The sequence below is a fragment of the Phyllostomus hastatus genome, unplaced genomic scaffold (assembly GCF_019186645.2).
Source record: "Phyllostomus hastatus isolate PE091 unplaced genomic scaffold, TTU_PhHast_1.1 phas_scaffold_216, whole genome shotgun sequence".
NCBI lineage: Eukaryota > Metazoa > Chordata > Mammalia > Chiroptera > Phyllostomidae > Phyllostomus > Phyllostomus hastatus.
In genome coordinates this window covers 20,331,177-20,343,873 of record NW_025334018.1, presented here as the reverse complement: position 1 = coordinate 20,343,873, position 12,697 = coordinate 20,331,177, and the positions used below count along the sequence as shown (strand labels likewise).

Below are 12,697 nucleotides of genomic sequence, written 5' to 3'. Positions count from 1 at the left end.
TTGAAGACTGTATTTAAATGTAACTAGTTTTCTTTGTAATCTTAACATATTCTTTGTTTTTTTTAAAAAAACGTGATTCTGAGATGGGGTCCAGAGGCTCCCCCAGATGTCAAGGGGTCTTGGGCACAGAAGGATTAAGGCTCCCTCCTAATCCATCACATAAGTCATGCGTCGTCTTCCGAATTTTTGTCTTTTATATGCTGCTGCCCTGGTTCTGGTACGCGGACCTGTCCCGAATGTTCCTCCAGGGAGACCGGTCGTGTCTCTGCGTGCTTTTCTGTAGACCCGCGCACTACTGGTCCTTTTACTTTCCGCCCGGTCATCACAACGCCGCGGATTCTGAGACGGTGCAGGTGTTTCACCTCCATTCCCGTGTTTGCTCCCCATCGGCGTCGCTGAGCACAAGGTCCTGTGCCACACACTTGGGGATGCAGCGCGGGGACCTCCCAGGGATTCATGGCTTGGGGAGCCGTCAAAAGAGAAGGGAGACAGACTCACACACACAATGGGCACGGGACAAGGGGGACACTGCTTTTCTGGGATGTATGAAGACATGTGGTTTCTGAGATGCCAGAAGAAGGCGTCCCGCGGAGGGGCCACTGGGCACAAAGAGAATCGCATTCAAGACCGAGTTGGCCAAGACTGGGTAAGTGATGTCTGTGATGCCATTGGCCCGTTCCTGAAAGTCCTTGAATACTGACTACGATGGAGTGTGCGAGAGAGTTCTTTCCCATGGTGGCACACAGATTTCAGGACCACACCTGATTGGAGCAGGGGCCAAGATGGAGGACAAGAGCAATTGTTCAGAACATCTTCCTTCCTCCCTCCGAGCATTTATTTAGAGAAACAAGGTTCATGACCACTGCAGCTGAAAGTATTAGGCAAATGTTAATGCTTCTGAAAAGCATGTTGAGATGAAGGATTGTCGGTTTTTCATAGATGAGACCCTGACCCCTGCTGGCCAGACCATGTAATCCCCTCTCCAAAGGAATGGTGGGTAATAAAGCTAAAATTATTATTAACTCTGCTTCTGTACCAAAGAAATTACATACTTGACCTGGGTTTTCCTTTAATGACCAGCAAGGTGGAGATTTTATGGAATGAGAACTCGAGCTTGAGAAGTTCAAGGTTAAAGAATTTGAAGACAGTGTTTAATGTAATTTCTGTAACAGCAAGTCCACTGCGACAGAGAGAAGGCTTCACCCAAGGTCTCGCCCAAGGTCGTGCCCAGGGTCACGCCCAGGGCCTGGCTGGCCAGCACCGGAGTCCTGGGCCTGCTGTTCCAGGGCAAGAGTTCGGGCGTTAACTCTCTGCTATCTCTGGTCACCCGACTCAGTCAGTCCTGAATTTTACTACCAGTGCAGTGGGGATATTTTGTATGTGCCTGAAGTCTTTCATTTTTTTGTTTTTGAAAAGTCTGGTTCAATGAGGTAAAATTTACAGGAAATAAATGCTCTCCAGTTTTGGGAGCACAGCTCCACCAGTTTTGACAAACGTGCAGACTCGCCCCCACCCCCAGGCCCTGGTGACCCCTGACCTGTTCCTGTCCCTGCACTTCTGCCTTTCCCAGAAAGCGGCGCACACGGAGTCACACGGCCTGCGGCCTTCCGGGCCCGCCCCCTGCACCTGGCCGGCTGGGCTGAGACTCGGCCCTGTGGTCGCGTGTGTCTGTAGTTTGTCCCCCTTCGCTGCTGAGCAGCGTCCTGTTACAAGGACACGCCACGGCACGTTCACGCTTTAACCAGCTGACGGAACCTCGAGTCGTTTCCAGCCTTCAACAATGAACCTGAGTGAAGTCTTAACAGACATCACATGCAGGTCTTCTGTGGATTTATCTCTGCACGTCTCCTGGGTAAATAAATACCTAGGCACGGGAGGGTAGGTTACGTGCTGAGGCCATACTTAAAACACTACAGAAACCTTTTTTTATAAAAGTAATTTGACACACATTTCTTTATTTTACCCTAATTTCGGTCTAATTCTAGCCGTGTCCCATATCATTGTTGGAGGAATCTTTTGGCCAAAATAGAGCGCTAGAGCACTAAGTCCCAAGCGTGACAAAAAGCATCGAAGGGCCCCTCCCCCCCGGTCACGAAGCAGCATCTCTAGGGGGCTGGGCATCGTGCCCCGAGACGGGCACGGCCGTGGGGCACCGGCGGCCTGTCGCTCTGCCTCGCTGCGGGCCCTCTCCGAACACCGGTGAGCAGCCCTCAGACGTGGGGGAGCCGCGTATCCGCACCGCAGGGCCGCTCCAGGGACCGTGCGGGGCCACGCCCGTGTCTCCCCCGTGAGAGGCGCTGCCGTCACCCCCGTCAGAGTGGCTGCGTGTGCGAGGGGCAAGGGCTGCGTCCTGAGAAACGGGCGGTGCCTCGCTGTGGGCGGCTCGGGGCTCCGCGGGAACGCAGGGGCTGTGACTTTGTCACCAGAGACAAGCGGGTTCCACTGGGCTGTCACGTCCGTGATGTGAGTTTTTAAAAGACTGTTGTTCCTATACTTCACCCCAGGTTAGCACTTTTGTACTTAGTTTAAGACCGTGTCCTTTATGTCCCTGAAAACGCTCTTGTCACATAGAATGTAATAACTACTGACATACAAGTTACGCCTTACGTAATGATGATATGCCTGGGCAAGGGCCCCTGGTGACTTGACTTTTGAAGGGTTAATATTTTTCTATAGCTCCACTGAAGGTATTCTTAGTCGAAAACATCGAGAATAGGTTTTTAACTTTGCTATTTGAAGATTATTTTCACTCCTTTATTGGCCGGCAGTTAACCCACAAACGTTCATTAGTTGGGTTACACTGACACCTGCTGGTAGAGTCGTGAATTCCAGAAAAAACTTACAAATGTGAACAGCACAGTTTTAGTCACTGAAACTTGTATTCGGGGTTTAAAGAATGACCGGCTGTGCCTGTCGTTTCTGACTCGCCGTCCCACGTGGTCCGAGGGGGCCGTGGGCCGGCCGCGAGTCTCCCTGGGGTCACAGACGCCGGCGGCGCAGGAGTCTGGCTGCGAAGTACAAGTCTTTCGAGCCGTAACCTCTCCCGGTCGGCGTTTTCCACTGAGTGGTGGTCCCATCGTCATCACGCCTCTCTGTCCTAAAATTGTGCCCCGGCAGTGATGCTGGCTGAGGCGGTCTTCACTCCGAGAGAGGACTCCTGGGGAAGTAGGTTTCGGGCGGCGGGGAGGGGTGAGCTCAGCCAAGCTGCACTCACAGTCTCGTCCAGAGGCAGAACCCGGCTCCTTGCAGACCCACCAATCCCACACTTGGACTTAGGGCCGCAGAGCTTTACAAGTGAAAGAAACTTACTGACCATCTAGTTCACCTGTCTCTTGTGCAGACGGGGAAGCTGAGACTCAGACAGATTTATATAACTCATTCCCTATCCGACAGGACACCAATGGTTCCTCATTTTCCCGTAACAGGGTTCTTTCCTGTATAAAAGCTGCCTTCATTAGCTTTTTATGAAGTTTCTTGTTTAAAAGAAAAATACGTGAACACATATGCACAGGGCCTGGGGATCTATGTTCAGCTTGCCTTCACTCAGCCCTCCGACTCCCACCAGAAATGTGTAACCGAGACGCGTACGGCACTATGTAACGCGGCTCTGCAGCGCCCCGGAGACACACGCGTGTCCACAGGCCCCACCCAGGAGCGGCAGCTCCCCGTCGGCTCCTCCGGATGCGAGAACCGAGAGAGGCACGAGAGGGTCAAGAGGGGGAGACAAGCCCGAGCCAGGGACACGCCTGGCTCTCTGGCCAGATGCGGGGTCACCGAATGAATTGCACCACTGATGATCGCCGCAACAGGGCCACGCGTCCGGCCCTGCGAAACCAGAGGCCGCCAGTGACCTTGCAGGGCCCGCGCCTGAGCCCCACCCGGCAGGTGACGGAGGCGGGCGGGGCCGGGCCCAGGGCAGTCTCCCGTGTCCCGGATGCTCTCTGCACTGCACGGCAGGAAGGGTGTTTCTGAACGTATCTGGGAGGGATGGGGCAGAAAAGGAAAAGCCACTCATGGACGTGCGTCACAGTGTGGTGATTGCTGGGGCGAGCGGGTACAGGGCACCAAAGGTAAAGAAAAAAATACATTAAAGATGGAATAAAAAATAATAAAAGTCATATGCCTCTAAAAAAAGAAAATGTTAGGGTTTTATATTGAGAGTCTTCACAAAAGGGGAAAAGGAGGACGTGAAGGAGAAGGGGGGGAGAGGGGCAGAGAGAGACAGAGACAGAGAGAGAAGGGGAAGCTGGGCGAGCCCCGGCAGGACAGTCAACACTGGCTCACGGAGCAGCAGCAGCCTGGGGCGGCGGGGGACCCCGTCTCACCACTGAAGGCCCAGCACCCGGTGAGACCTGGCCTGCCCGCATCTCTCCTCCACCCCAGCGTTACCCCACTTCCACTCCATCCTTTCCTCCACCTCCGACCCTCCCAGAGTCACCAGAGGCGCGTGTGGGTGCATGCACACACATACATGGGCACACGCACACACCTATCCATTCCTGACTCGGGGCCAAAGCCCAGGTCTTTGCAAAAGGAACAAGTGTGAACTTTTCTTTTTCTTTTTTTTTTTTTGTGGCTTTTGAATTTCTTATTCTTGGGACCAGAAAAGGGTCAGCAATTCCTCGACTGTACTCAGGAGCCTGGGCAAAGTTTCTAGAAGCACTTTAAATCTCCGATTTCTGCCCTCCAATCTTTTATGTGACAGTTGATTGTCTTTTCAGCCTTTTTAACACAGAGTTCCTGACATGGCCCAAACACGTCCAAACCCTGTGTCATTCGAGCAGTTTGTTTGTGGGAAAGAGAAAGAAAATGTTAGGTGCTACGCAACGCAGGCACGTCTGATGGGAAACGGTGCCCTGAGACTGGTAGCAGTGTAGCTATGGCAACGCTCCTGGAGGTGAGCGGCAACAGGTATCAGAAACCCGGAAAACACGTGTGATGCCCGACAGATCCAGGCACTGGCGGTCTTGGGCTGGACTTTAAAGAATCCCTACAGGCAGGCTTGCAGGCAAGGACACCCACCCACACGCTTTACTAGCAAGAAACTGTCAAATAACATGGTAAGGTGATCGATTACGTAGATGATGGCCTATCTGGCCAATGAAATACCAAACCATGCTCTTAAAATACACGCCTGGAAGAATAGAGAGGAAGAGACACAACGATGTTTAGCCATTGTTAGTGAGGTTTTGGGCTTTAATTTCTTCTTTACGCTGTTCCGACTATGCTGAAATTGCTAGAATATGTGTGCTGTCATGCTTTAACAAGAAAAAGGGCTCTGGAAATAAAGAAAATGAAACAAAACCTGTGGTGGTTCTCTGCCCACTGTCATGTAGGAGCCGTTTCCTGGATACGTCACCTGCTGGGTCCAAGGGCCTTTCTGATACCTTGGTGCTCAGTGTACAACTAACGGTACTTATTGTCAGTGACACAGCCAGCAGATTCACGACCATTTTAAATGGGCAAGGCATTAAAGAAAGGCAAGGCTGCTTTCATACACCCCATCCCTTTGTTCCTTAAGACCACCCCTGGGCGGACGTGATTCTCATTTTGGCGGATGAGGAGACTGAGGCTCTAAGAAGTCAAGCAAACAGGACACCTGGGAAGCACGGGAGACCCCAGGGCGCAGCTGCAACATGTATCCCTAAACCACCTTCTTCCCTAATGCAGTTGTAGGCCCGAGTTAGTAAGAGGTGTGCAGGGAAGGACCGTTTTAGCGAAATTCTAGCCACAGTGCACGAGTCTTTGTAACACGGACCGTCCTTCACTGTGTTTTCGTATTTGCTCTGTAATGTCTGAAAAACATGATACAGTTAGCTTACGGGACGCTGAAGACAAGTTCACGAACACAAAGTGGGGGAAGATCTGGGAGTATCTACACACTCAGGAATGTTGCTAGCGCGTCTGCCTCACAGCAGACCACTACTAACAAACGTGCAAAAACAGGGACTGCGGAAATATGGGCCGGCTCCATCAGCACAGAACACCTGGATGGTAAAACTTCACTTTATTTATCTGACAGTGCAATCCCAGGAGGCCAAAAATCACCACCAAGTTGGAACAGAGCAGAGGATTAACATCACAGAGTTTCAGTGGGTTCCGCGTCCTACCGGTTTTATCCGACTGCACTGAGACACGCACACGTGTGCCAAGGCAAAGAAACAACATATACTGAACCAACTACACAAAGACCTCGTTGTTGCAACACAAACCAGGGTCAGGATAATATTTTCACAGCTTTGCAGTTATGGGAATATAATGGCATTTTGGGAGACGGAGGTGGAGCTGGCGGAGAGGGAGGGGGCGGTTAGGAGACAGAGGCCTACGTGTTCCTTGCTGCCGGCGGTGAGCAAGCATCAGACCAGCACCGCGGAACACGGGTCCCGCCCGCAGGTCACTGAGTGGGCAACGTAGGGGCTCCCCGGGGCACGCTCCCCACAGCACTCCCCCACGGCGACGCAGACTTCGAGTTCGTTCCTGTATCTGCGTAACCCAAGGCTCATAATGGTGAGCAGTGCCTTAGATCTTTAAAAAAAAAAAAAAGTTCTGAACGCCAGAAATGGACTGTGTGTATATTACACACAACTCTTTAGTGTCCATGAGATAACCTACATCCTCAAAATAAAGATCTTTTGATACTAAGGGTTTTAATTTTGCCAGTTCTCACTCAACATTCGTTCAGGAGTTATTTTACACACATTTCTTAAACAATACACACATGGATGGAAGACGTAAGAATTAATGTGCAACCCCAAGGTCAGATTCGGGGACACAAACGCGCCACCTGAATCTAGTTGAGCAGTGGGCTGCATGCTACGGCAGTTGTGTAAAACCATGGGCTGCCCTTCCCTGTGACCCATGCAGTCGACGCCCACGAAAATCAAGCACAGCACTGGAGTTTTCCGGCTGTTACATGGACCCCCAGTCACAACGGACTGGGGGACAGAGAGAAAAGCAGGGGGCTGCACCGCAACGGGGCCGGGCCGGCTGGGCGGGCCGCGGGGAGGCACCGAGTTGCGGCTTTGATATGGGAGCGAGGCCAGTCTCTCCTCGCATGGCTTTTACGAAGGGGCGCTTCCGGCTTCCAGCAGAAGCGAGCACCCCTCCATGAAAACGCGGAGAAGTGCTTCCCTGCCGTTTATGACCCTGGAGACGGCTTGCTCCGCGTCCTCCAGGCAAATGCCGGGAGTCCGGGAAATCGAAGGACCGCCTCCGCATGCAAACGATCAAGCTGCCCACACCTAGGAGTCCCATCCCTGGATGAAGACCCCTCGCGAGAAGAACCCCCCGCTTCTTGGTGTTTGAAGTTCACGTGACTTTCCTATCCTAGAAGCACTGTACGTTTTTTCCTCTGTTGAACTTCCGGAGTGGATAAAAGGTCGTCGTGTCGCTTAAAAACGCGACACGCTCAGCCACGGCGGCGCGGACGGAGCGGCTGTGAGGTCTGCGGCTGCCGGGCGCTCACGCCCTGCTCTTGTGGTTGGCGTAGGGGAAGCCGAACTGGGAGATCATGATGTTGGAGTACGCCAGCGGCATGCCGCCGTGGATGGCCGCGAGCCTGTTGACGCAGTAGGACCGCTGCGGGAAGTGCTCGGCGCGGTGCCACATGCCCGCGTGGGCCCCGGCCGTCTCCTTCTCCAGGCTGCCCACGTTCACGGGCTTCACGAACACCCCCGAGGCCTTGCCGGTGTGCTCGGCCACGAGGAAGTTCATGGCGATGTCGTCGCAGTTCTGCGTCTCGTCGATCAGGGCGCGGACGGCCGCGGGCTGCCGCTGGAAGAGGTCCAGGTACTTGCTGCTGAAGAAGGAGGCGCCGATCAGCACCATGGAGTACTGGTCCCCGCCCCCGGGGCCTGGGGCCTGCAGCTCGAAGCCCCCGTAACCGTAGATGCCCGATGGGGTGGAGACGTGCTTCCTAGGGACAAACCCTACGATCTGGTCGGGAAATTGCTGGACAGATGGAAAAAGAACAAGTAAGTGGGCTACTTCTCGGGGCGGACATGGTGAAAAAGGCAACGAGTTAGCACAGGGGGAATTCAGCAAATCGTCCACTTCATTTTATTCCCCATTCCACGTAACTCAGGGCCACTGCACACATCCACACCCCGGTGGGTTTACAGGTCAAGTTCCATCCCAACCCAAGTCTCTACCCTCACCCACGTGCTCCGAATCCACACGTCACCTGATACTAATAAACTCTCGTCACCAGAGTCTGGTTCTTCAAAGCTGGCCCAAGGGAGCTGGCCGCGTGAATGCTATTTATCCCAGGAGATAAGGAGCCATGATGTGATGATTTTGAAAAACTTTTCATCTCTAAGGGGTATATAAAGTTACAGATCCACAGGTGTGATTTTACTGGTTTTCCATGTTGATGCAATGTTTCTGAAAGTCACCGTGGATTTTGGACAGTATTCTATTTTTATCCCTTTTCATCCTGGGTGTTTCCTTCTTAAAAACATGTGTGAGCACGTGTGTGTGTGTGTGTGTGTGTAGATGTGCCAGGATGACTGAAGGAAGGAGAGCAGTAAAACAAGGGCATTGAACGCTAAGGTGATGGTGACTAAGAAAATCAGCAAACACAAGAAAACCAGTGAAGCATGTGAGAGAGGTGAGAACTTACAGGGTTAAAGGGTTTAGTTTAATCTCACAAATAATTTGAGTGTCACTCACTTACTGAACAGACACTGAACTAGGAACATGCGCACACACACACACACACACACACACACACACTCTCCCTCTCTTTCTCTCTCTCAGGATGGGCCAAGTCCCATTGCAGGGCGTGCACGATAAGGGGTTCTATAGAAAGTAACCTCAGCTGACCCAACCCTGTGCCCCTAACTGGGCAGGCCGGGGCTCACAGTCAGGCCCCAGGCCTGTGACCCCTTCAGTGGAAGGCTGACCTTCGCCCAAAGCCAGCCTTGTCCCTGTCTGTCGTTTCTGTGCACCCAGGTGGCCCCACCTTTGAAATGAGCAAAGCCACCCTTAAGAGAGCACATCTTCTTAAGTATCCTGTAATCCAGCGATTTTCAACTAGCGTGCCAAAAGAATCTTTAAAACATGCAATGTCTGACCTGAAAGAGTTTTTTAAACATGCAATGACTGACCTCTTTTTTCCCTTATGTTGTCAAATTAAAAAATGGCAACAGCGAAGCCAACAATAGCCGTGAATGAATCAAAATTATACCTATTCTTTCTGTCAGACTGGCAAAAACTGTATTATTTTTGTGGTGTGCTGCAGAATTTCAGTCACCGGTTTGTGTGTGCCGGGAGACGGCATGGGCTGAAGATCACTGCGGTGGTCCAGTGCCCGCCCGGCTCTGTACCGCCTTCCCCAACCCGGGAAGCACCAAGGCTGCAGGCGGCCATTCTCGGAGCACGCTTCTCGGGGTGCTGAGACCTCGCTCCCCGCCCACCCTCTGCTCGGCTCCAGTAAACTGTCACGAAAACTCTCTCCAGTTTGGATGCTCTCATGTCGACAACAGAACTCACAGCCCAGACGGGGAACGGCGGGACCAGTGAACAAGGCACCGGGGGCCATGGGAGAGGCTGGGGTGTGGCTGGGGGGCCGTGGGGCTGCCGAGGCCAGAAGGGCAGCTGTGGTGTTAAGGACAAAGGGGAGGCCGGGGACAGGGAACGAAGGCCAGGGGGCGGGGGCTCCGGGGAAGAGGTGCATCTGCACGGGGTGGGGGACTGGGGGACGGCAGAAGCGTCGGGGGAGGAGGTCTGCGGGGGGAGGCACAGGCAGACGCCCGGTCTTGCTGGTCTCTGCGCGCGGGCACGGGGGCACTGTGCAGTAGGAGTCAGATCGTCTGGGGCAGCGACGGCCGTTGTTCTCGACAGTTCTACAATCACAACCTGAAGTCGTGTTTATCCGTGTTTAATTACGGCTTGCTTGTGTTGTTCTAACAAACCACAGTTCTCCTATTTCTCCCCCACACCATGCCCCCAAACCCCTGATGTTTTAGGGAAGTTGATTTTTTTGCCTGAAATACAAATCTCCCAGCCGGAGTACTACGTGAGGACTTTCTGTGTAAGCAGCCTTTATTTCCAGGGCTGGAAAAAGCCACCGACAGGGAATCCGTTTGCCGATCAGCACACAGCACAGGCGCGAGGTGAGACCCGCAGTCTGAGAATGCTGGTGTGTGCGGAGCCCTGCGACCGCTCACGGGTCACGTCTGATGCTGCCGGGCCCCCAGGAGCCAGCTGGGGCGGGTCACGGCCGCGCGAACGAGACCGCTCACTGCGGGGCACAGGGTCCGCATGTCGGGCAGTTTGCGCACGTGTGCGCGATCTGGTTCCAGGGAACGGGCGTGCGGCCTCTGATAGCCGGCGGCCACTGGCGCGTCCTCAGCAGGAAAGGGGCGGCTCCTACAGAGCCGTGGGGCAGTGAGAGGTCTGTGCCCGCCCATCCCAGCCAGGGTTTGGGGAAAAAGAAACGAACAAACTGCCACTTCCATGGTGCCTAGAGCATCACTGTTATTCGTTTGCAAACAATGGCCTCAGAATCAGGATTAAATTTTGTGGCTGTACTAAACGCTTCCTTCTTTTTTAAAAAGATTTTATTTATTTATTTTTAGAGAGAGAAGGGAGGGAGAAAGAGAGAGAGAAACATCAATGTGCGGTTGCTGGGGGTCGTGGCCTGCAGCCCAGGCATGTGCCCTGACTGGGAATCAAACCTGCGACACTTTGGTTCGAAGCCCACGCTCAATCCACTGAGCTACGCCAGCCAGGGCAAAACACTTCCTTCTAGTGAAGGCTATGTACCATATTAACACGAAAGTACACTTCTCATTTGAGACACACAGGTGGCCTTGCGGGAAACACTTCTGGATCCCAGCCTCTGCCGGCCACACAACCGGTCACGTCCACTCTGTCCTCTGGAGGGCAGCTCTGGCCCCTCCGCCCAGAACCCCGAGTATCCATCAAACACGGGTACGAGACAGTGTGCCCCGCCGGCGGGCTCCCCTGAGCTCGGGCAATCGAGACGACCGCAGCACAGTGCGTCTGCCTTCCAGACAAACACTGCCTCCCGCTGCTGGGCGGCTCCCGCCTTAAACCCCACTGCTCTGGTTAGACTCCAGGCAGGACTTCCGGCCCACGACTTCACCAAGCATTCAGCAGCCTTACCTGCCAGACGGAGAAAGCGAACGCAAGGTCTTGGGCGCTAATTAGCATGTCGTCATCTACCATGAGCACCGCTGAAAGGAAAGGAAGAACAGTGAAACCGGACAGTCTGGAAGTGAAGACACAGTGAGTAAGACATGCTGGGGTCTGTACGGGGCCTTCAGATGGGGTATTCTCTGCTCAGTGAGTAAATAAGGAACACGTATTCTCGGGGAGATCCGTGTAGCAGGAAGTTGTTATTTGAATTGCAATGGATTTTATAACCGCCTGAGGGGGAAATCACCGTGTAGTTATCATCCATTATCATAGGAACTAATAAACCTATAGATAAGCAACACAGACGTTCTTTAAAGCAAACCGGAACCTCGTGAAACTGCGATGGAAAGGAGGAAGGTGAGGGTGGCAAGCAGTACGTTAAGCGTGAGCTGAACGGCATTTCCCCGCCTCCTGTGATGCAACCACAGTAACTACAGCCCAGCTTCCTTCCAACATCAACGCTCCTCACTGCGCAACGGCATGTGCTTATCTCCCCAGGAAACTGCCTCCGGACGTGTGGGAACTGTCCCTGCGGCTTTTCCACACGCTTTCCTGCCACTAACCTTCCCTGCTCTTTCTTCTCGGGACAGTGAGGACAAACAATGAGGCGGGCGCCCCGCGGCGACTCACCCTCGGTCTCCAGCTCGGGGAAGGCCTGCAGCCGATTTCTCATCCTGTTCGCTGTCTGCGGTTTGAAGGCCACGGGCACGGGGTGCGGCCCCAGAGCGTTCCACAGGCCCTCGGGCGCCTTCTCCCCCACGTTGTTCCACACCACGATCACCTTGTGCAGCTGCGGCAGCGCCTGGTAGTGGTTCAGCAGCCGCAGCAGCAGGTCCGTCCGGTTGTACGTCTGCATGACCAGAGTGAAGGCGTCCCGGACCGGCCTGCCCCCGGCTTTCACTTCCCTCCGCAGCTCCAGCACCCTGTCGTCTCTGTTATTGGGCAGGAGGGTGGTCAGGGCCCCGGCCACCAGCAGCAAGGCGAGGACGACAGCCAGAGGGAGGCGCGCGGCCCGGACGCCCAGCACCCTGCCGGGGAGTCTGCAGACGTGGCGACACCTGGAGGGGGAATGGAGACGAGGTGGTAGCCTTCCCACCCGCCTCCATGTTTGGGTTCTGCTCGTTTCCCCCGATGCTGTTTCGGTTCTCCCGCCTCCACCCGAGACGGCGAGGCCGGAGGAGGAGCCTCCCCTGCTGGCCTGCCGCCTTGGCGGCTGCAGACAGACGATCTTCTACACCAGCCAGTCAGGGTGAAGCCGTGCATTTTGAGATTCACCCTCGTTTTACTGCCAAAAATTTAAAACTGAGATCGTTTTCAAAGGGCCGGTTTCCCTTAGCAGTACACTCGTTTATGGAACAGCGTCACTGAGCTGTCCCAGACATAGAAACCGCCCACGTGTAAGGTGTGCCACTGGGTGTCCTGGCGTGCGCGGACCGCGGGGCAGTGTGCCGCCTTCCAACCCACTTTCCGACAGCAAACTTTCACGCGCATGAGGTCACACGCAGAACCCCGATGCGGGGGGCAGGCAGTACCG

At 54.1% G+C, this 12,697-nt stretch overlaps 1 protein-coding gene across 4 annotated transcripts in view; it reads right to left on the bottom strand.

The window, feature by feature from the left end:
* The window catches only part of EXTL2 (exostosin like glycosyltransferase 2), a 57,335-nt gene that overhangs the window by 40,208 nt on the left and 4,430 nt on the right, over positions 1 to 12,697 (bottom strand). Inside the window, exons 3-5 of one of the 4 annotated variants that reach the window (XM_045816676.1) lie at positions 11,794 to 12,221; positions 11,131 to 11,201; positions 5,993 to 7,950 (exon numbers count right to left, since the gene is read on the bottom strand). In XM_045816676.1, coding sequence (XP_045672632.1) covers positions 7,462 to 7,950; positions 11,131 to 11,201; positions 11,794 to 12,221 — 988 coding nt within the window. In that variant the 3' untranslated portion in view covers positions 5,993 to 7,461. Of the gene's footprint in view, positions 1 to 5,992; positions 7,951 to 9,755; positions 9,846 to 11,130; positions 11,202 to 11,793; positions 12,222 to 12,697 lie in introns of those variants that run through there. The other 3 variants (XM_045816677.1, XM_045816679.1, XM_045816678.1) reach the window with 3 other exon arrangements.